The 22,502-nt window shown below is 39.7% G+C and overlaps 1 protein-coding gene across 4 annotated transcripts in view; it reads left to right on the top strand.

The window, feature by feature from the left end:
* LOC140502852 (unconventional myosin-Vb) overlaps positions 1-22,502 on the top strand; it is a 556,148-nt gene that overhangs the window by 380,319 nt on the left and 153,327 nt on the right. For all 4 annotated transcript variants that reach the window (XM_072606904.1, XM_072606907.1, XM_072606905.1 and 1 more), the window contains 2 exons: positions 1,742-1,864; positions 3,476-3,559. In XM_072606904.1, coding sequence (XP_072463005.1) covers positions 1,742-1,864; positions 3,476-3,559 — 207 coding nt within the window. The remainder of the gene's footprint in view (positions 1-1,741; positions 1,865-3,475; positions 3,560-22,502) is intronic.

The raw sequence follows: 22,502 nt of genomic DNA, 5'->3' as shown, positions 1-22,502 counted from the left end.
TCGAATGTATTAGCCACCAGTATGCTCAGTCACCGAGGATTGATTGGGTATACCAGGACCAGACTGCCCAGGATGCTGATGAACACAATGTGGGCCATTTCTGGAGCAGAACTTCTTATCACCCCAGTCTGGTGAGGTCTATGACCCTCTTCTAAGAATGATGTTTTAAAAGCCATAAAGTGAAATACATAAGTTTACAAAGGAAATTAATCACATTAAAATATCTATCTATATCTATATATACATTTATACACATATATACACATATACATACACATATATACACTTACACACACATATATGCTTATATATAAATTTTTTAAGTTCACAAACCTCAGCCTGAATGTATTTATTAGCTGGATTATGGGAATGAAAAGAAGAGTTGTTGCTAGAGGCAAAACACAAATCATTTGACAACTAAGAATGTGTCCCTCTGCTCCTCTCAGACCAATGTCCTCATTGCCCCATGCTCAGCCTTAAGATAATAACCTCAGCCTTAAAGGAACTTCTGATTTGCTGAGGGAAACATCACATACACACGCTCACACACTGATACTCACATACCTCACAAGATTGATACAAGTATCCAATTTAAAGATTGAAAATTTGCGATGGGGATTTTTAAGTGACGAAGCACTGGATTTTGTGTTGTTGGACTTGGATTCAAATCCCAGCTCTGCCACTTAATGCCCATGTGGGCAATTGATTTAACCTCTCTGAACCTCACCTGTTTAAACAAAGAAAAAGAGAAAGTTGAATTTGGGTACCTAACGCTAGACTTGGAGTTAGGAAGGCCTGGGTTCAAATCTTGATTCAGAGACTTAGTAACTAAATGTTCTTGGACAGGTCACATAAAGTTTTAGTTTTCTCATCTATAAAATGAGGGGTTGGATTTGTTAACCCCTCAAGGCTTTTCTGGCCCTAAATCTATGATTATAAATTCTGTAGGTCAGAGGGAAAGAAATTTAGTGATGTGTGGTGTAGTTAGGAATAATTTATTGGATATTGCCTCAGACAGATTGAGACCTGGGAAAGACCTTGGTTTAAAAAGGCCAAGGTCACCCACTACATCCTGGGCTATCACCAGTCGCCTTGACTTCTGTCCCATTACTGGACTTTCCGTGACTCTGGAGGAGAAAGTGAGGCTGATGACTTTGCTCAACTCTACTTCACTTCAGTCCAATTCACATGCAAATCAAGACATTACTGTGATGTCACTGGTCTTGTTCAAGAATGAAGGATGCACAACAACAGCTGGAGTAGATGAGGTTCCAATTGAGCCTTGAAGAGTAGATAAAATGTGCGTGGGAATAGGGTATTCTAGCTGAGAAGAATAACATGAGTGAAATCAGGAGGAAGAAATGAGCATGGGGCAATGAGGACATTGGTCTGAGAGGAGCAGAGGGACACATTCTTAGTTGTGAAATGATTTGTGTTTTGCCTCTAGCAACAACTCTTCTTTTCATTCCCATAATCCAGCTAATAAATACATTCAGAACTGATTCTTCTCTAAATATCACAGCTCCTGAGAATGCCTCCAGGAGCCTGGCATACAGAAAACTCTAAGGTGATCCTTTGGGGCCAGAGCGTTTGTGCCTATATCCTTTCTGTAGTTAAATTGGACAACAGGGCCAGGTCTTTATTATGTTCCCAGTGAATCTGACCTTGCGGAGTGACTGACTAATCCTCTTTTTACTCTTTACTTTCCCTAACAAAACTTCTTCATTCTGTGTTTCTATAGGTTCCCAAAGGCACTGACCAGAATTGGGCTCAAAAATTGTATGATCGGCATTCCAGCAGCCAGCACTTCCAGAAACCCAGAATGTCTAATACCTCCTTCATTGTCCTTCATTTTGCTGATAAGGTGAGTGTTCTCTTTGGAGATCCTAACTGTCAAGTAAGGTCCTACCCTGGGGGCTTATGAGCTGAGTTCTTTCTTTGAATTTTATTAGCTTGAATATTTCTCACAGAGGTTTCTAGTTTATCTTCTTACCTGCTCTATGTACCTGCCTTATATTAGACTATTCCTGAAATATAATCCAATGTATAAGGTTGGTACTTGGAGACAGGACTTATACTTACTTAAATGTTTCAGGATGGCTTATCTTACCTATAACGGATGTGTGTGTGTGTGTGTGTTTGTGTACACACTTAAGTGTGAATTTCTATGTATAAAAACATACATAAGATAGAGATCAGACCTATGATGTCACTGGTATGGGGAACTCTCAAGTGAGAAAACTCCCTCTATCAGTGCATGTTGTAACTTTCTCTGCAAGGTTATACAGTCTTGGAGCACTAAGAGATTTGACTGACTTGCCTAGGGTCATACACCCAGTATGTATCACAGGCAAGACTGGAACCCAGGTCTTTCTGGCTTTGAGACTGGTTCTCTAATTCATACAATCGCTCATACATATACATAGTTCATATAATCATAAGCCATTTAATTACGTGGTACCATTTCTATTACTACACTTTGTCACAGTGGCATATTTCAGCAGAAGGGCTATAGTTCATTCTCTAGAGTTCTTTACTAAAGTGGCATAATGAAAATTGTGCATTCTTTCTTGGAAGCTGTACCTTCAGTGGTGCAGGAGCTCTGGAAGATTCTCCAAGCTAAAAAGGTTTTTCAAGTATGGGCCTAGGTATAATTTAGGGACCAACTTAACTAAATTCAAAGAAGTCCATCACTAAATAGTTGGCTACCAAGCATTAAGGGGCCCCTTGAACTTGTCTTTTTGAGTTGCCATATTTTCAACTTGTGACATTGTTTTGGGTTAACATAAGAGATTAATTTTTTTTTGGCATAGCTATCCTTTAACACTATTTTCTATGGAAAAAACAGTGTTAATTTTGGGAGAATTACACATCCAAGAACTAAGACATTAGAGTTCAAACCCAGTAGATACTTATGTGACTAGTCATGTTTTGGTGCTTGTAAAAGCATTAAACAGTGACATGTTCCTTAAAAGAGGGGCAGAAATAACTTTTTTGTAAATAGTTCCCTTTTTTCAATCCACTAAAGGAAGTTGCCATTGAAAGGGATTCTATAAGGAGTCATTTTGTAAAATAAACAATTACCTTCTAATCAATATTTAGTGTAATTTCTAATTTTCACATATTTCTTGTTAAATGACCCAAAAGTCGTGGCTACTTTAGCTCTTTGACTGGAGTACCTTGTGTTTTGCATTGGACCACAGTCCCATCAGAGTATTGAAGTTTGCTCAAAGGAAGGCACAGTAAATATGGGACTCCTTCCTCTATTTTCTCACTGTTTGTATCTATTTAGGAAAATGTTATGAAGTTGAGATGACTTCTGAGTTTTGGCTCTCTTGCTTCCTAAACCAGTATACCTTTCACTATCTCAAGCTGCCTCGTGTAGCAGCTTCTGAAGACTCTGCAAGTTAATGTTGAGCTGTTCTGGCTGAAGCTCTGATTACTGTCTCCTTTCTCCTCCTGCATTGGGCTATAGGTGGAGTACCACTCAGATGGATTTCTTGAGAAAAATAGAGACACTGTGTATGAAGAACAAATCAACATTCTCAAGGCCAGCAAGGTAAAAAAAAAAAAAGGGGGAGGGAGGGGGAGAGGGCTGAGATAATAGTTTCAATAGGCTGAATGTTTGAGAAATAGCCAAAATAAAAAACATCTATAGTTAGAGCTGGGAAATTACTTGATATAGAATCTATGGTCATCACCCTGCAAGAGGAGAAGAGATGGTTATGTGGGGGGGCAGCAAAGGCTGCTACCAACATTAGCACTTCCCTTCACCATGTAATAGCGAGGATGGGGGATTGGACTACCCTATGGATGCTTGGCCACTGAACAGAAGAGGAAACAAGAGAATCAGCAGACTGGGAGCAAGATAACAGCATAAGAAATGAACAGAGAAGGAAAAGAGAACATCCAGTTTGTCCAGGGCTTATCCAAGCCCTGTCCTGATCTCCTGAATTCTGACATGAGATGGTTCTATCCCTACTGAAACAGATAATCACAGTCCTCATCATTTGCTTTGCAGTGTCAGAGTCAGAGCTTAGGAGAGATTGAAACTGATGCCTGTGTAACAATTCTCTGTTCCTACAAACTTTATCCATGAAGCTTGTTGGTTTCTTCTTTCCCCTGCATACATATGCCAGGTAGCAAACATCGTGCCCACTTTACAGAGAGATAAAGTAAAATGTCAGAGGATAGTTTCCATTATCTCAACAAATTGAATAATCTCAGTAAGAACAGAAGCCAAGTCTTTCTACCATCCTGCTCTTAGCCTCCTATGCTAAGCAATGATATTTCCTGAATTGCCCCAGAGTTACCTTACTGTGTTATCTTGCTGCCAACATTAATTGATACCTTTCCCTCCTCCCTTCTCCCTTTGAAAGCTTGGGTATGACAGCCATGAACATATGACTAGAGAACATTATCAGTCCTCTCACTCTTGATTAACTCAAATGATTATTGGATGATCTCTTCTTGATAATGCCATAACTCTGTGCTGCCAAGTCAAGATCCATTTATTAAATGCCTACATATTGTTTAAAGGAATTTTGTATATCACTGTACTTGATGCTGGGTAGAGATAAGAAAAAGAGAAGACAGAATCCTTGTTCTGAAAAATTTACAAGCTTCACAAGGAAAAAGCAGCAAAAAATAGTACAAGTTTCCAGCATGTGACATTAACAATAAATACTGTAGGAATTGAGAAAGCAGTCACTTTAGGCTAGAGTGACCAAGGGGGGTTTTATGGGAAGAGGACTTGAGCTGGGCTATGAAGAGCAGAAAATAACTCTAATGACATTTTAAGTTACAAAAGTATTTTTCCTCATTCTACAAATAAAAGTAATATTATACCAATTTCACAGTTGAGGAAACCAAAGCTAGGAAAGATTGTGCTTTGTCCAGAGTGACACAACTAAGAGACATGCTTGACCCTCAGTCCGGATCTGAGGAGTGATAGAGAAATGGCGATGGCATTCTAGGTCAAGGATGGAGTGGATAGGGTAGAAACAATAGCTTAAGTATGGATGCGTATGTAGGAACAAGTACATTATATTTGGAGGCCGGAGTGGGGAAGAGATTAACCTAGTAGAATGAGTCATGTCTCTTAGCGAAATGGGGGAATAATGTTTCAAGACTCTAGTGAATTGTCTTGATCTGCCCTTTCATTTTACTAATGAGGGAAGTGATATTCACAGAAAAAGCACCAGAGTTCCAGTCTTTGTCTTCCTTCCCAAATCAGTAAGCTTCTCAGTGTTTCATGCTGCCTTGTGTGGTAGCTTCTGAAGACTCTGAAAAAAGTTTTGCTTAAAAGCTTGTTTATCCTGCTTTAATCAATCAATTAATTAATAAACATTTATTAAGTGTCAGCTCTGTGCTAAGTGCTGGGGATACAAAAGAGACAAAAAATGGTTCCTGCCCACAAGGAGCTTACTGTCTAATGGGAGAGATATTAGCAAGCAGTTCTATACAAAACAGCTATATCCAGGATAAATAGGAGATAATTAATAGAGGGAATGTTCTAGGCCACAGTCAGTAAACTGTGTAAGCTGGAGGTCATTGTTAAGTGATTTCTTTCTACTCTCTCCCATCAAAAGATACTTCTTTTTTCTTCTTCTATTACTTTCACCTCCTTCTTCTCCTGTTAGTGGTCACATTGGTCAGCAATATTCAAAGCACCAGAGTTAAGAAGGGCTGATGTGGAGACAACCCTGAGCTCTCAATGCCTGTGCTATCCAAGGTTCTGCTCCACCAGGTCCAACAAAGTGGTCAGGGTTTGAGGACAGGCCTGTCACAAGACTTGGATGAGCATCTCTTATATAAGGGCCAGGCCAAGTAATCATAGAGATGCTCATCACTACGTTGTTTTCTTGGTGGTGAAATTTTTCACCCATGGCAACCAACCAAGTTGTACAAAGGTCACCATTGGTATTGGTGGGGGTGGTACCCATACCAACAAAATTACTGGTTCTAAAAGCATCAGGGTTAAGTACACAGGATACTATGGGGTATAGAAAGAAGTGTAAAACTTGAAAGGAATGGAGGAATTGGGCACATTTGAGGCAAGAGCAATGGTATAAACTGAGGCATGGAGGTACAAAAGCATAAACCTTTCATAGCAGCTTGAGTAGATCAGCCTAGTTGAAGCAAAGACTTCACAGAGTAATGAGGTTGGAAAGGCAAATTGAGTCAGTGAACTGCTCAGCTAAGGGGTACAGACCTGGTCTTAAGGCTAGTGGGGACCACTAATGTTCTTGTATCCGTGAAATGCTTTCCTTCTCAGTTCTGTTTGTGTTATGGCCCTTTTGATAGTCTGATGATCCCTGTGGATCTCTTCTCAGACTGTTTTTAAAAGCATAAAATAAAATGCAAAATATTACAAAGGAAATCAGTTATGATCAAATACAGTTATCAAAATATTATAAGTTTAGAGACCCCAACTTTAAAACACTGGCTTTCAAGTAATCTGGCTGTGGTATGTGGGAGAGTGTACAGGGGTAGGGTGGGGGAAAGTAAACTAGGCACAGGAAAAGCAGCTAAGGAGGTGTTGAAGTTATTAATTAATAACTGGGGACTTTGGTTGGAGATAAAGATGGGATCCATTCCTAAAGAGAAGTACAGGTTTCATATTTTCTCCTCTGACTAACAAGAAGAATATCTCTGCTTTGTTGATACTGGCCTCTATAGAAAAGATTCTTAGGATTCAGCAAGAAAGAAAAGGGGGAGAGTGTCTTACAGAGAAGTGGTGAAAGAAAAAAGATAAGGGAATGTTGAATAAATAGATATAAATAATAATAAATATGATATTGAATAAATAGATAGTTTATCTCACAAAGTATAAACTCAGAAAGTATGAGAACATGGAAAACAAGAAGATGAGGTCCAGAGAAATCAGTCAGCTTCTTCTCAGGATAAATGATACTGAACATACAGTAGGAAACATTACACTGGAAAAATGCACAGTTAATTTCACTTGATATGGAGTGAGGAAAGAGGGAAACCCCACTAAACACAGAAGGATGTAAAGCTAAATGGTCCTTGTTGATTGATGTGCTCCCTGGAACTGAGGGTTCATTCAGGCAGGATCTGCAGTTTTCTGCTGAAGCACAGGCTGCTTTACACTGACTCTTGGATATCAGAACATCAGGGATTTAATTATGCCCCAAATAAGCTTTGCTTTGTGTGATTATACTGAGTTATTTTTTTTTTTCTCCAGCATCATTTCAGTATCCTGGGAAGGCCTAGGTTCCAGGCTCCTAGGTTTCACACATTTTGTGCATAATAAGGCTCTTCACGAAGAAAGGAGAGCAGAAGAGTGGGGAGGAGTGGCCACATAGCTGCGATGTACAAATCACAGGGGTGAGAGGGAAATGGGAGATGGTGTTATGAATGACAGGAATTGCTTACACATCTCATTGTTCAGTGCTGCCTCCTTCTCAAAGCAGTAAGGGATGGAGGCTTTTCATGTGATCATAATGGAAAACAGTGAATACTCTTGAACAGTCCAGTCTCTGCTGTAGAGCAGAGAGAGGGTCGGCAACTTTAAGACTACCAGCAGAGCTAAGCCAGGAATACTGGGAGCAGTGGGTGACAGGCTTTCTTGAGAGAGAACAGAAAGAGGAGAGAGAACTCTTCATTTCTGCTAATTCCATTCACTCCAAAATTGCCCTCATTTCTTCTGTCCTACTCTTTAAATCATACCTCTAAGCAAAGCAAAATGGAAAGAGACATGGACGTAGACTCACAAGTTGTTATTAAGTTATACTTGACTCTTTGGGACCTTATTTGGGGTTTTATTGGCAGAGATATTGGAGTGATTTGTCATTTCTTTCTCCGGCTCATTTTATAGATAAGGAGACTGAGACAAGCAGGGTTAAATAACTTGCCTAAGATCACTCAGTTAGTAAATGCCCGAGGCCAGATCTGAACTCACGAAGACGAGTCTTACAGACTCCAAGCCCAGAGCTCTATCCATTGCACTATCTGGCTACTCTTACATGCAAAAGACTTAGGTTCAGATCCCTGTTCCAGTGCTCATTATATGTGTAGCTGGTTGATGGTATTTTTTTTTTTTAATTTTGGATGATGATATATTCACACCACAGTTGGAATGAGAAATGGAAACTAGGTCCTAGTCTGCCAAATTCTGTATTCTTCCACTATTAAAAAAAAGCCAGACCATTTTATTGTTTGGCATCTCTGGTCAGTTGAGGAGCTCTTTAATTCCAGCCTGTGATTTAATCACTATAGGCACTGGTTTCACTTATGTAGATCACAGCTCCTTTGTAACTTGATAGATGGTCTTCAAGAATTACTGTGACTGTCCAAATGGGTACATGATTTAGGTATAAAGATTGATACCATGAATAAACTGGAGAAGCAAGGAATAGTGTATTTATCAGATCTATGGAGAAGGGAAGAATTCTTTACTAAAGAAGAGATAGAATGCATTATGAAATGCAAAATGGATAACTCTGAGTACATTAAACTGAGAAGTTTTTGCACAACCAAACCCAATGCAACCAAAATCCGGAGGGATGTAGTAAATTGGGAAAAAATTTTTACAGCTAAGCTCGGGGATAAAGGCCTCATTTCTAGAATATATAGAGAACTGACCCAAATGTATAATCATACAAGTCATTCCCCAATTGATAAATGGTCAAAGGATATGAACAGGCAATTTTCAGAGGAAGAAATTAAAGCTATCTATAATCATATGAAAAAATGCTCTAAATCACTATTGGTTAGAGAGATGCAAATCAAAACAACTCTGAGGTACCACATCACACCTATAAGATTGGCAAACATGACAGAACAAGAAAATGATAAATGCTGGAGAGGATGTGGGAGAGTTGGAACACTAATTCATTGTTGGTGGAGCTGTGAGCGCATCCAACCATTCTGGAGAGCAATTTGGAACTATGCCCAAAGGGCTACAAAAATGTGCATACCCTTTGACCCAGCAATATCGCTACTAGGACTATATCCCCAAGAGATCATAAAAATGGGAAAGGGTCCCACATGTACAAAAATATTTATAGCAGCACTCTATGTAGTTGCCAAAAACTGGAAGTCAAGGGGATGTCCATCAATTGGGGAATGGCTGAATAAATTATGGTATATGAATGTAATGGAGTACTATTGTGCCATAAGAAATGATGAACAAGAAGACTTCAGAGAGGCCTGGAAGGACTTATATGACCTGATGCTGAGTGAAAGGAGCAGAACCAGGAGAACTTTATGCACAGCAACAACCACAGTGTGTGAGAGTTTTTTCTGGTAGACTTAGATTTTTGTAATAACACAAGAACTTCTGAAAAAAAAAAAAAATCCCAATGGTGGACCTCAAGGCAAAAAGCCTTCCACACTCAGAGAGAGAAATATGGAAGTCACTCACATAATGTAGCAGATCATGTTTGTGTATGTGTATCTGTTTGTGTCTCATGTTCTGATTTGTTATACGGATTCTTTCATTTATCTTAGTCTGACTACACAGCATGACGATAGTGAAAATATACTCAATAGGAAAGTTTATGTAGAATCTATACAGAATTGTATGCAGTCATGGGGAGGGAGGGAGGTAGTGGGGGGGGGGGGTGGGGAGGGATAAAATCGCAATTGTATGGCAGTGATTGTTAAACATTAAAAAAAATAAAAAAATTAATTAAAAAAAAAAAAAAAAGAATTACTGTGACTGATAAATTCATCCCCCATCACAGCCATGGTTGTAGGCCAAAAAAGGAAATTTTTAAAAGGTTGGTATGGTCTTAGAGGGGAATGCTACCTTTAGTCATAAAGACAGAGTGGAGGCTGTTGAATTTGTGCCTTGATAAAATTAGATAAGCTTAGATAGTTGGGGAGGCCCCTGCTGAGAGGAATATTGAGGTTCAAGTAAAGAGAAATTCCTTACCAGGTACAGTAGTTCAAATGGTCCTGGGAGATGGTGCCTTCCTTTTCAAATAAAGGCTTTGTGATTCCTCCACAAGGCCATGTCAGAGAGGATTCCTGATCAGGTATACGTTGGAATGGATAAATCGTCACTGAGGTTCCTTCCAAATCTGAGTGTCCCTCATTGTGTGACCATAAAATAATGTAACTAGTGTTTTCACAAACTCACCAAACTATACTTGAGTCTCGCTTCCTTCAGCTCAGTCTTCTTGTAGAGCTCTTTGGCAGTTGCCTCCAGAGCCATGTCACAAGTCACTCCAGAGAATCCATATCATTTCTTCTTAGTTAGCCATATAGTGCCTCAGGCCTGGAGTTAAGAGGACTTGAGTTCAAATTTAGCCTCAGACATTGATGAGCTATGTGACCGTGGGCAAGTCATTTTACCCTGTTTACCTCAGTTTCCTCATCTGTAAAATAAGCTGGAAAAGGGAATGGGAATGATTCTCCATATCTTTGCCAAGAAAACCCCAAATGGGACCCTGAAGAGTTGGGCACAACTGAAACAACTCAGCAACAGCAACAGTCTCATTTAATGAAAATTATAGGTAGGAAGAATAATTTCTAAAGTATTCATACAAATAATTCCACAGGTTTCAGTTTAGTTCTGAATCTGTGAGTTCATTGGTGTAGGGACCATCTCTCAGTCAATGCAGACTGGTGACTTCTCTGCAGCTTAGGGAATTGCTTAGGACACAGAAGCTAAATGGTTTCCCTAGTGTTGTGGAGTTGGTGTTTCACCAGCAGGATCTGAACTCAGTTCTTCTTGATTCTCAATGGCATCTGTCTTTCCATGCATAGGTACATGGCTTATAGCCACAGTCTATCTTTTCAACTCAGTAAAACTCAGAATACCAGCTTCTGTCTTCCTTCCTGCATAAGCCTTTCTCCTGAACCAGGGATTCCCAGCTGCTCAAGCAGTCTCTTACAGGCCACAGCAGGTAAAAGATATTGCATCAGCAGGTTCTGGGTTCCCCTTTAGGATGGAACCGTATGCCTAGAACTCTTCAACTTACAAAGATCTGTGCCTCCTCAAGTGAGAGAGGACTTCCTTTTTTTTGAGGAAATGTGGTACAGAGGAATGAGCTCTGGTACTGGAATCAGAGGACATGGGTTCGAATGCCACTTTGAATGACAGTACCTGTGTGACCTTGAACATGTTGCCTAACCTCTCTGAGCCTCACTTTCTTGATCTATAAAATGAAAGAGCTGGGACGGATAGCCTCTGACATGCCTTCTGTCTCTGTGATCGTTTAGTCAAATCTTTAGTGCTCTCTAAAGGAGTCAAAGAAATGGGGTGGCTGATAGAATTGCCAATAAGTTGTTTTCTATTCTCTGCCCAAAACTGTAGGAAACTGAGGAGAATAGGACTTAGTAGAGAGGGTCAGAATGCTCAGATCTAATATTATAGGATTTTAAACTGTAAAGGTTCTTAGGAATCATCCAGTCCAACTCTTCATTTTACAGTTGAGGAAACTGAGACACAGAAAAGTTAAATGACTTTCCCCAAGATTAAGAAACTATTAAGAAACAGAATCAGGATTTCCACCACATTATCCCCATGTTATTGGGGACTCCTCCTTTAAATGTTCATCTCTACTGGCTGTCCTAGTGCCTAGAGGATGACCCAAACAGAAATTCCTGCTTGGTGGAAAACAACCACCTTAGTATGATCTAATAAACTCACATGAGCAAGTAGCAGATTTTAATGTGCTTAAAATCATGCAGATATAGAAGTAGCTGTCCTTTTAGGATTTTTAAATAGCTTTCTGCTTTTTTTTAAATCCTTATTTTATTTCCCAAGCCCCATCCTGCCATGCTTATTCCATTTTTTAAATGTAGAAACTGAGTCCTAACAAGACTCAAAGTCATACATAATCAAGTTGATGTCAGTGCCTACTGGTTGCTTTGTTTTTGCTTCTCCAAGCATCTCTGGTTTCCCAATAATAAGTCACTCACTGTTTCTTAGGAAGGAATTAGCTTCTTGATATTGTTTGCTGAGCTGCATAGGTGGGGGGAATTTCCTCACCAGGAGTCCTCCAATCTAGAGAAATCACGGGATGCCCTAGAAGTTTCTTTTTTGCTTCTGTGTGGTTTGCTAAGGCATTAATAAATCATTGTGAATAATTCAGTGCTATAGAGTTGAGTCACTCCCTACTCTTATGTGAAGGGGAAAAAGACCTATTTGAAGTGAAACACTCACCAAGAGGTGAGATAGTGTGAGGCTAATTAGAATGTAATTAGTATAGCCGGTTATATAGCACAAAAAATTGTAATGAGGCTAATTGCTTTTCTCGCTACTGAGAAACTAAAAATAGTGGCTGAGTAAAGAAATGCCTCTTAAGACCATGACTTTTAAGCTATCAAAGGAGTGATTTGTTTTTCGCACGAAAGATATGTATGCTTTTTGATGCCAGGAGTTACAAAGCGTAATGCCTTCAGTTTGATGTAGCCAGGCTCGATGTGTTGGTGAGTCACTTGGGGATAGAGAGAGTAACAGAAGAGAAGTACCCCATCAAAGAGAGATGAACATTCCTTCTAGTCCTGTAATCCAAACAACTTAGTGAAATAGGTAACACAAGCATTATCAGACCACAAATTTGAATAATGAAGTATTCTTTCCTTCCCTCCTGTGGGAAGTCTTGGGAAAAATAGATTGAAACAAACTGAACTTGATGGAGCTACTGTAGTCCAAAGCCAACCATGGAAGTTCAGATTAGCCATGATGTTCCTTAGGATAGATCTGACTAATTCAGAATCATCCTCTCCTGAGGATTTTATTCATACCTGTCATTTCTCTCCAAATGGACTCTTCCCTATCTCAGGTGAATCAGAACTCTTAGAGAGCCCCAACAGCATCTCATCAAGAGTAGGAGCTCTGGGAAACCAGATCTTATAATGGAATCCCTCGTGCAGCATTTATTAGCATCCTACCTGGAATGTCAGAATGCTCCTGGCGACTTGATGTGTTTCCCAGCCATGTTTCCTAGTGGACCTTAGGATAGGGCACAATGACACAGACCTTTGGTGACTCTGCAGGGTCTTGGCCTTGAGTTCATTAAAGAATTATCATGGAGGCAGCTAGGTGGTACAGTGGATAAAGCATCAACCCTGGAATCAGGAGGACCTGAGTTCAAATGCAGCCTCAGACTCTTACTAGTTGTATGACCCTGGGCAAGTCACTTAACCCTGATTTCCACTCTTCCCTACTGCACCCCCCCTAAAAAAAGAATTATCATGTACCATTGTACCTCAGTTTATGCAGTGGCTTAAAGTCCTGAATGTTACATGCTTATCTACATTTCATAAAACAAATTATGTTTCAAATACACTTGAAGAGCTTCCCATTCAAAACTCATTTAGGCCTGGATGTGATGGCTCAGGCTTGTAGTCCCTGCTGCTGGAGGAGGCTGAAGCTGATGGAACTTCAGGTTGCCTAAGGAGGGTTAAGGGCTGACAGTGGATAGACTGCTAGGCCTAACTAGAGTCAGGAAGACTCCTCCTCCTGAGTTCAAATCTTACCTCAAACACTTACTAGCTATGTAACCCTGAGCAAGTCACTTAATTGTGATTGCCTCAGTTTACTCATCTATAAAATGAACTGGAGAAGGAAATGACAAACTTCTCCAGTATCTTCACCAAAGCAAACCTAAATGGGGTCATGAAGAGTCAGACATGACTGAAACAACTGAAGGACAAAAGGAGGGGCAAACTGGACCAGATTGGGAAAAACCAAACAGGTTAAACCTTCCCATGCTAATCAGAATTGGGATTAGGCTCTGAGTGAGGATGTACTTCTAGCCTAGGTGAGAAAGAAAGCCAGTTTCAATTTTTTTTTTTAAACTAAGAAACATGTAAAAAAAAATAAACTCCGTGTTGGAACAACCTCATAGGTCATAGAGTCCAAACTGTACCTGAACAACAGTCCTCTGTTCCATAACTTCTATAAGAGAGATTCCTGTCTTTAAGAGCTTTTATGGATAATAATTTAAACTTGTAGCACACGGCAGGTTAATGCATGAAATATATTTAATGAACAAAATCATGTATGCTGTTTCCCACTTTAATAACAAAAAGGATTTTTCTCCCTCAAAAATTTAAGTACAGGAAAATCTATCCAAATATTAGCTCTTCATGGAATAAAGAAGTAAAACTCTCTGTATAAAGTCACTGTTATCAATGGTTAGCCTTTTTTTTTTCTGATCTGGATTGTTGTAGGTTGTTGTTATATTTCCTTTCCAAAGACCAGCATTAGTCTATTACATTTTTGTCTCTGGTGGATTTGTCCAGGGGAAAAATGTTTTTGCAACCATAGGCAAAAAGGATTATGTTTTCCTGTTCCCTTTTAAGTTAAACTGTCGAGGGGCGTATTGTGCCATAACTGTCAGTATACCTTGCCTCAGTTTGGTTCCACACTTCTGTGTTCATGGATGGATGCTTTACATAACTAAATACAACATTGCATAGATGTTGATTCCAAGGTAACTTCTGTGTATAGCTATAATTAACTTTCCAAAGCTGTCAAATATTTTACTATTTATTTGTTTTATTTTTCTTTGCCTTCTTCCCCATCACTTGTGAATTATAAAGTTAATTGTTATTCCTGCTTGTAGTATTTTAAAACAGGTGTCAAAGGAGTCTTTAGAAAGTACTTATTCTGTTAGAAAATGATATCTAAATGTCTTTAGGCTTTAAGAAACTAGTTTTTTTGGGAGGCCCAAGAGAAGTTCCCCCGTCTTATTAAATTCCCTTAGACTCTTTCCTAACATTAAAAACAATCAAGAAACATATAAGAATGACTGAAAAAAGCTTGCAATATTACCCCTCTTGGGAAAATTTTAATGTAGCATGTGCTCTGAGGATGACTAGTCTCCCCTAACATTAACAAAAGATCAAAGTCAGAATAAAGTTCTCATGTAGAATTTCAGCAAGCCATCTCTAAACAGGGTATTATTGGAGTTTCCCAGGGCATCTGAAATCACATCCCGTAGGTGGCAACTTGTTGTGTCTTATCTGGGAGGCTACTTCTGCCCCTTGCTGGAGCAAACTTTATTGGTGTGGCAATTAAAAAATTCAGGAGACATAATTTCTGAGTAATTTAATCATTTTATTAAGAAGACCAAATATTTGACCTTCTCTCTTAAACCAAAGACAGTCATGGTGGTGGGCTCACAGTTCATATACCCTTGGAAAAGGAGGAATTCAGTGAGGGACTGAGAGTGACTTCGTATCATCCTTGGATAGAGTGACTTATCTCTATACCCAGAGCACCCTCAGCCTTGGGTGATCTATTCAAAGAATATATGCCCCACCCAAGCATGAACAAAACACAATGCTACTCTACTAGGGTGGGGTCTTGAACAAGAAAGCTAGTCCAATCTCATTATCAGCAGCGTCCTTCAGGAGACTACTTTTAAAAGTCAGGACTTGAGAAGAAGGGGGGACCTCTGTATCTCTCCATATCATTGTTTATTAAAAGTCATTCCTCTCATTGGGACTCTGCTGGGAGGCCCAATAATTCCTAAATAATTCCCTCCCCACGTCCCTCTTTTTGTAGTGAAGTATAGCAATAGAGAAAAGAGAAATGATAGAAATTAGCAGAGTTAATCCTTGAATTATCTAAAAGCCAACTGTTGCCATTTTGGTTATTTTGTTTTTGTTTTTACAACATGCAGATGTGCCTTTAATTTTTTTGGAAACAGAATACAAAAAATCTCAGAACTGAAAAGGCCCTTCCAGGTCATGTCTTCCAGTCTGCGCTTGAATATGTATCCCCAGAAGCTGATCATTCTACTTCCCACTTGGAGAATTCCAGTATTAGAAGCATGCTATCCCTGGTGCCATTCTAGAATAGCTCTGATTCTCTACATTTTTATTTTATTTGTTGCCTTCCAAGTTATGGGTTTTTTTTTCCTACTGCCATGTTGTACATACTTGCAGAGCTATTGATTAAATGTATTAGAAGATTATTGATGCTATGCTTTGTGCTTTTTAGAGAAAAGTAAGCAACAAATAAATCTAGCAAATAATCTATTCGTTTACATTCCCAGTCTTCTGGAACCATGTTCAAAATGCTAAGGAGAAAAGAAGTTTATGCAATCCAGTTGGAAAAAATTCAATGTATGCAATTATTTTCCTAAATGTTTACTTGCCCAGACATAAAATATCTTCCAAATTTAAACAAGGCTAAAAATTGGCTTTCTGTGGACAAAAACTAGTTTACGTATCACTGTCTTATGCAAACCAGTGACCTGTACTGTTGGAATTTGGGTTCCAAAGACTACTGACCTAGAAATCAGGAGACCCATGTTCTGATTACAACTCTGCCCCTAACATGTTGTGTCCTCTAGGGCCAGCCATTTCTAGGCTTCTCTAGGCTTCAGTAAGGTTCCTTCTGGTTCAAAGAGCTTATGAGTCTAGAAGCTGGTTCCAAATTCTCCCCAGAACGTAATGGCAATTATCCCCAAACTGAATCATGGCCTGAGAGTTTTTGAAATGGTTCACCTGCAATCTTGGAATTTGTTTTTCTTTACTATCTATGTTTGTGACAGGTGACTGTTCTGCTTGCTTTCTGGGAGGTGAGAGGAGAAAGAGTTAAGAGGTAGAAAAAGTGAATCTTCTTTGAAAAAATAATAATTCTTAAAATTTTTTTAAAAAATCATTTATCTATAGATGCAAAAATACCCCAGATAATTTTCTCTAATATCTTTTTGGTGATTTCAAAAATACAGAGGATACAAGCTCTTCAGAAATTATCTATTTCATGGTGGATCCTTCCATCAAACAGAAGAATCCCCTCTAATTTACTTTTGATGAATTCTGTGCTCTAGGATCTTAAATGTGCTTAAAACTGAGTATATGAGTCTATGTATCCTATACAATGCCTTGCACAGAGAAGACACTTTATAAATGGTTGTAAATGACTGTTGTCTAGTTGCTCTGTTGAGTTAGGTTGAATCAAGTGGTTCTGTTCCAATCCCGTTGACTTTGGTAGGTACTTAATCAGTACTTAAGAAATTCTTCCTGATTTGGCTTGACCATCAATTATTATTTTGAACTCAGAACTAAATAATAACAAACTTTATACAGCACTTCAGGTTTACAAAATGCTTACGTTATCCAACTACATCCTCATAACAGTCCTGCGAAATAGGTGCGCTTTTACAGACGAGTACACCGGAGCTGAGAGGACAAATGGCTTGCTCAAATTCATACTGGTATTAAGGATCTAAGGCAGCATAAGAACTCAAGTTCTTGGAGTGGAGGCTGTGAGGATTTCAGCCATTCTGTAGAAGGAAAATTATTCCAAGAGGCACTTGTAGAAGGTTAGACTGAATGTTTAGAGTCTTTAGGTAATAGTTTTTTTTTTCAATATAAAATAGGAAGGGGGTTGGGGAATTCCCCTCTGGATATCTGATTGTATTGTATTGAGGAATGAGTTTCTGCTTGGGGTGTTTGAGAATGAAATTGCTATTGATTCTCAGTGTTTAGGGGATTGACATGATATTTGGGGTGGGAAAGGATTGATGGAGCATCTAAAAGCTTTTGTATGAATGTGAGACCCTGATAAGAAAGCTAATGGCTTCTTCGAGTGAAAACCCTGTTAGAGAGAGATCTTCTGAGGTGTGCAGCTTTACAGTTGTTGTTCAGTCATGACTGACTCTTTGTGACTCTTTTTGGGATTTTCTTGGCAAAGATACTAACCACTTCTTTCTCCACCTCATTTTCCAGAGGAGGAAGCTGAGGCAAATGGTTTAAGTGACTTGCTCAGGGTCACACAGCTAGTAAGTGTCTAAGACCAGATTTGAACTCAGGTCCTCCTGACTCCAGGCCCAGTGCTCTATCCACCGTACCACATAGCTGCTTCAAAGACCAGCCTTTCTTCACATTCCTCCATTTGCCTGAAAGGCTTCCATATTTGCAGCCCTGCCCTTCTTCCCCAGTCACAGAATCTGAATCCCTTCCAAAGAGACATAGAAAGACAACTTTAGCATAAAGGAGAATGCCCTGTACAGCTTTCCCAACAGATGATCCTTTCATTTTAGACTTCATGTGAGGGGTAGAGCTTCACCTGGACTGCAGAGACCAGAGATTCCCTCCAGGGCCCCAGAATTCCCTCTCCTAAGAAGTCCTCAGCCTACTGTCCTCTTATCCCAGCATCTTGGTGTCCTCTGTGCTGCATGACATGACTATCCATCTCTGTCACTTCTTCCCAGGACCCTGTCCTCATTCCCTCCCCATCTCCCATGCCCCACTTTCATCAACCACTACACTTCTTCCTTTCTTCCTGAGGCTTGGGGAGCTGTAGATTGTAGGGTGCACAAACTCCCTGTGCTGCTCTACCTAGGGTAGACTATCCTCTGCTCAGACTGTTTCCAACTGAACCTGATCCAGGCCCAAGAATTGCTAGTTTCAGCTCTGTTGACAAAAATTAGTGGCTCCCTTCAGCTTCCCCTCATCAAATCTTACCTAGGTTAAACACCCTAGTATCATAGGTCTAGAAGGGGACCTCAGAGATCAGATAGTCCAACCCTCCCCTTGTTGCAAATGAGGAAACTGAAGCCCACAGACCTTAAGTGACCCACCCAAAACTACCCAGGCAACGTCAGAGACAGGATTTGCAGCCCCTTTTCCCAAATCAGTGCTCTTTCTATTGTTGCTTCCAGGGGTGCGGAAACCTGTGGCTTTGAGGCCTAAATTTGGATTCAGTCCAAGGGCCCTACTTGAGAACCTAAAGGGTCCCTGGTTAAACCTTTTATGATCAGTCTTCAGCCTATCTTTCCACATTGACTTTATATTACTCCTCCCTTTGTACACTCTACATGACAGACAAGCTAGGCTATATTTGATATTCTTCCGATGTGGAATTCCATCTGCTTCCTCTTTCCCTTTGTATGGACTATTCTCTGTGCCAGGAATGTGTTCCCTCATCAGCTTTATCCCTCCGAATCCCTCCCTCCTTACAAAGCACATCTCTAGTGCTACACATCCTGTATGAGGCCTTTCCTCATCACCCCAGTTGTTACTTTCTCTAGTTAGTGGCTACTCTTGACTAAAATTCAGGTCCCCTGTCTTCTAATTTAGTGTGTTTTTAAGAATATCTATAGAAATAAAAAAAAATAATCAGAGGACAGGCACATCTTTTTTCTTTGTAACTCCTGTAGCATTTAGGTTGGGGTGAGGGGCTCTCAATGTTATAGATTGACTGAAACACACAACAAAGTGGAATTTACATTTTCTTCCTCAATAGCATGTGGCCCTAAGTGGCCAGTAGGTGAACAGCCATTGTAGTGTGGGTATGTGTCGATAGATAAGCTAATAGATATATTTCTTTTTTGACTAATCTGCAGCCTTTTATCTTTCCACAAGGTTCTGGTTTTTGCCAATGAAATGCCGCATAAAAATGGGAAAGGGGGAAATAAAAATCTGTTTGAGGAGTTGCCCAGGACAGCAGTGGAATTGTTGTCTCTCTGTGGCTGAAATTGAAATGCAGCCTTGCCAGCCTCAGAGCAACAACTCAACTGATAGTGATCAGGCTGACCTTTGCAGCCACCTGCCTGGGAACATTGTAATGCAGATTTCTCAGTCTGGAGTATTTTCATTTCCCTCCATGGTAACTACCCTTGTTGTGTTTGGAAGCACTTACTGGAGAATTTCTAAGTATGCTTTGCCCAGGAAAATAATAATAATAATAATAACAGCAATAATTCACATTTTTGTAGCACTTTGTAACTTACAAAGCTATTGACATTCATTGCCTTATATGACCTCTGCAAATGACATTGAAAGGTATTTCACTAGCATGACTTGGAGCAGATGACCTCTGACATCCCTTCTTGCTCTAGAATCAGCCACTCAGGCAATCAACACACACTTAGTAATCACCCTACTATGTGGCAGGCACCATGCTAGGTGCTGGGAACACAAGGAAACAATATTAAACAATCTCCACCCTCAACGAACTTACTCTCTCCCCTGAGAATATCATGTTAATATATAAATAGACATAAGATATTCACAGTGAATGGGCAGCCAGATGACACGGTGGATAGAGTGCTGAGTCTAGAGTCCGGAAGACTCATCTTCCCAAGTTCAAATTTAGCCTCAGACACTTATTAGCAGTGTGACCCTGGGCAAGTCACTTAACCCTGTTTGCCTCCGTTTCTTCATCCACAAAATGAGCTGGAGAAGGAAATGGCAAACCACTCATTTCTTTGTCAAGAAAACCCCAAATGAAGTCATAAAGAGTTGGACATGACTACAAAAATGACTACAAATTTACAATGCAAAAATAAGGTGAATAGGGTTAGGTCAGGGACTAATCCTTGAGCTGGCACTGAAAAGAAGTAAGAGTTCCAAGAGACAGAAAAGTGGAGGGAATGCATTCCAGACATCAGTGATAGCCTGGGACAAAGCAGAGGCAAGGGATGATGGGATGTCATAGATAAGAAACAGAAAATGAGCAACTTTGACTTGGAACATTGAATTCATAAGTGGGGGATGATGTGTAATTAGCTCAAGCAAATGTGAAAAATTTAAATACCAAACAAGGGAGTTTGTATATTATTTAAAATTATCAGAGAGCTACCTAAGATGTTTTAAACAAGATGGGAATGTTCAGATCCCAGCTTTGTTTAGGAGTATCATTTTGGTAGCTGTGTGAAGGATGGAGAGCTGAGACACTTGAGATAGTGAGACCAGTTAGAATGCTAATGTGGACAAGAAGTTTATGAGGGCCTGAATCAGAGTGGTAATGGTGAAGTAGAGAGGAAAGGTCAAGTAGAAGATTGAAGAGAATCTGCAGATGTTAACATGCCCATTTTACCTAAGAAGAAATCAAAGTACAGATAGTTTAAGTAATTTGCCTAAGGGTCACACAGTCAGTAAATGTTCTTCTCTTCATTGTATAAAAAATGCCATGACATGATTAATCCAGCAAAATAGCAATCACATCACTTGGAAAGAGCAGACACTGTCCCCTCTGTGGGCCTCGTTGACCTTGAGTTAATGATGGTGATTTTAGCCTCTGAGTTTAAAACCCGGACAGAAGAATTAAGGATCGGGGAGAATGGGGTAAGCCTCTCACCTCTGGCAATTGGGAAGAACCTATCCCTTCAGAATTATCTATTTAAATGCAAATAACTTGTATAGGAACTGGATGCTGACTGGAAAAGGAGGACAGAAAAGCTTGTTGCCTTTTCCAACTTCTGTTTTGTTTATTTTTAAAATAAATTTTATTGATTTTTTTTGTTTTTGTTTTTAACATCACCTAAATTCCCCCCCCCTCCACCTTCCCAGATAATCATCCCATATGATAAACTATTTTTATAGGGGAAAACAATAAAAAGGGGACCAGAAAACTGTAAGTAAAACCAGTCAATACAATGGAAAAAATCTGAAAACACAGGCAATGTTCCTCTGCACTTGTGGACTTCCACCTCTGCAAAGGAATATTGGGGGAAAAGGCAGGGGGTGGTTAGCAGGATCTCCTCATATTTCTCCTTTGGAGCCAGGCTTCTTTTTGTGTGTAACAGTGACTACTCTTGCCCCTACTGCCTGAAGGTCAGATTTATTCCATTTCGGCACCCCTTCCCCAATCCTCCAGAACCTTTAGGAGTTTGGGGAAGTCTCTCATCTCTGTCATTAGACTTAAGCCCCCACCAATTGTAATCCCCCCCTTTTTAGAGGTCCAAGCACCCCTATTTCATTTAACCACTTGATAATCCAATTAGTTTTTACAAAGGAATACTTATTTCAAAGTTATAGCAAGAACAAAGACACAAACCTTCCCCCCAACAGCCTGGTGTGTATTTCACCTCTACAGGTTGGTCTCCAGGGAAGGGAAAGGGATTGTTTAGTTCACAACTTAGCTCAGTTATAATGTAGTACTGGTACCACCAAGTTCAAGTCAGAAGTCCTCCTGAACTTCACCCCAAGGGCTACCAAAATATGCATACCCTTTGACCCAGCAATATCGCTTCTAGGACTGTATCCCCAAGAGATCATAAAAATGGGAAAGGGCCCCACATGTACAAAAATATTTATAGCAGCGCTCTTGGTGGTGGCCAAAAATTGGAACCAAGGGGATGCCCATTAATTGGGAAATGGCTGAATAAATTATGGTATATGAATGTAATGGAATACTATTGTGCTATAAGAAATGATGAACAGGAAGACTTCAGAGAGGCCTGGAAAGACTTACATGATCTGATGTTGAACGAAACAAGCAGAACCAGGAGAACTTTGTGCACAGCAATGACCACAGTGTGCGAGAGGTTTTTCTGGTAGACATGGAACTTCATTGCAATGCAAGGAATTAAAAAATTCCCAATAATCTTTTAAGGCAAAATGCTTTCCACATCCAGAGAAAGAACTATAGAATTCAATCATAGAATGTAGCAGATCATTTTCTTTTGTATTACATTTTGGTTTGTTATATGATTTCTCCCATTCATTTTAATTCTTCAACACAGCATGACTATAGTGAAAATCTATTTAATAGGAATGTATGTGTGGAACCTATATAAAATTGTATGCCATTTGGAGGGGAGGGAGGGGAAAAA

This window comes from Notamacropus eugenii, chromosome 4, assembly GCF_028372415.1.
Source record: "Notamacropus eugenii isolate mMacEug1 chromosome 4, mMacEug1.pri_v2, whole genome shotgun sequence".
Taxonomy (NCBI): Eukaryota; Metazoa; Chordata; class Mammalia; order Diprotodontia; family Macropodidae; genus Notamacropus; species Notamacropus eugenii.
This window is presented reverse-complemented; position numbering and strand designations above follow the sequence as displayed.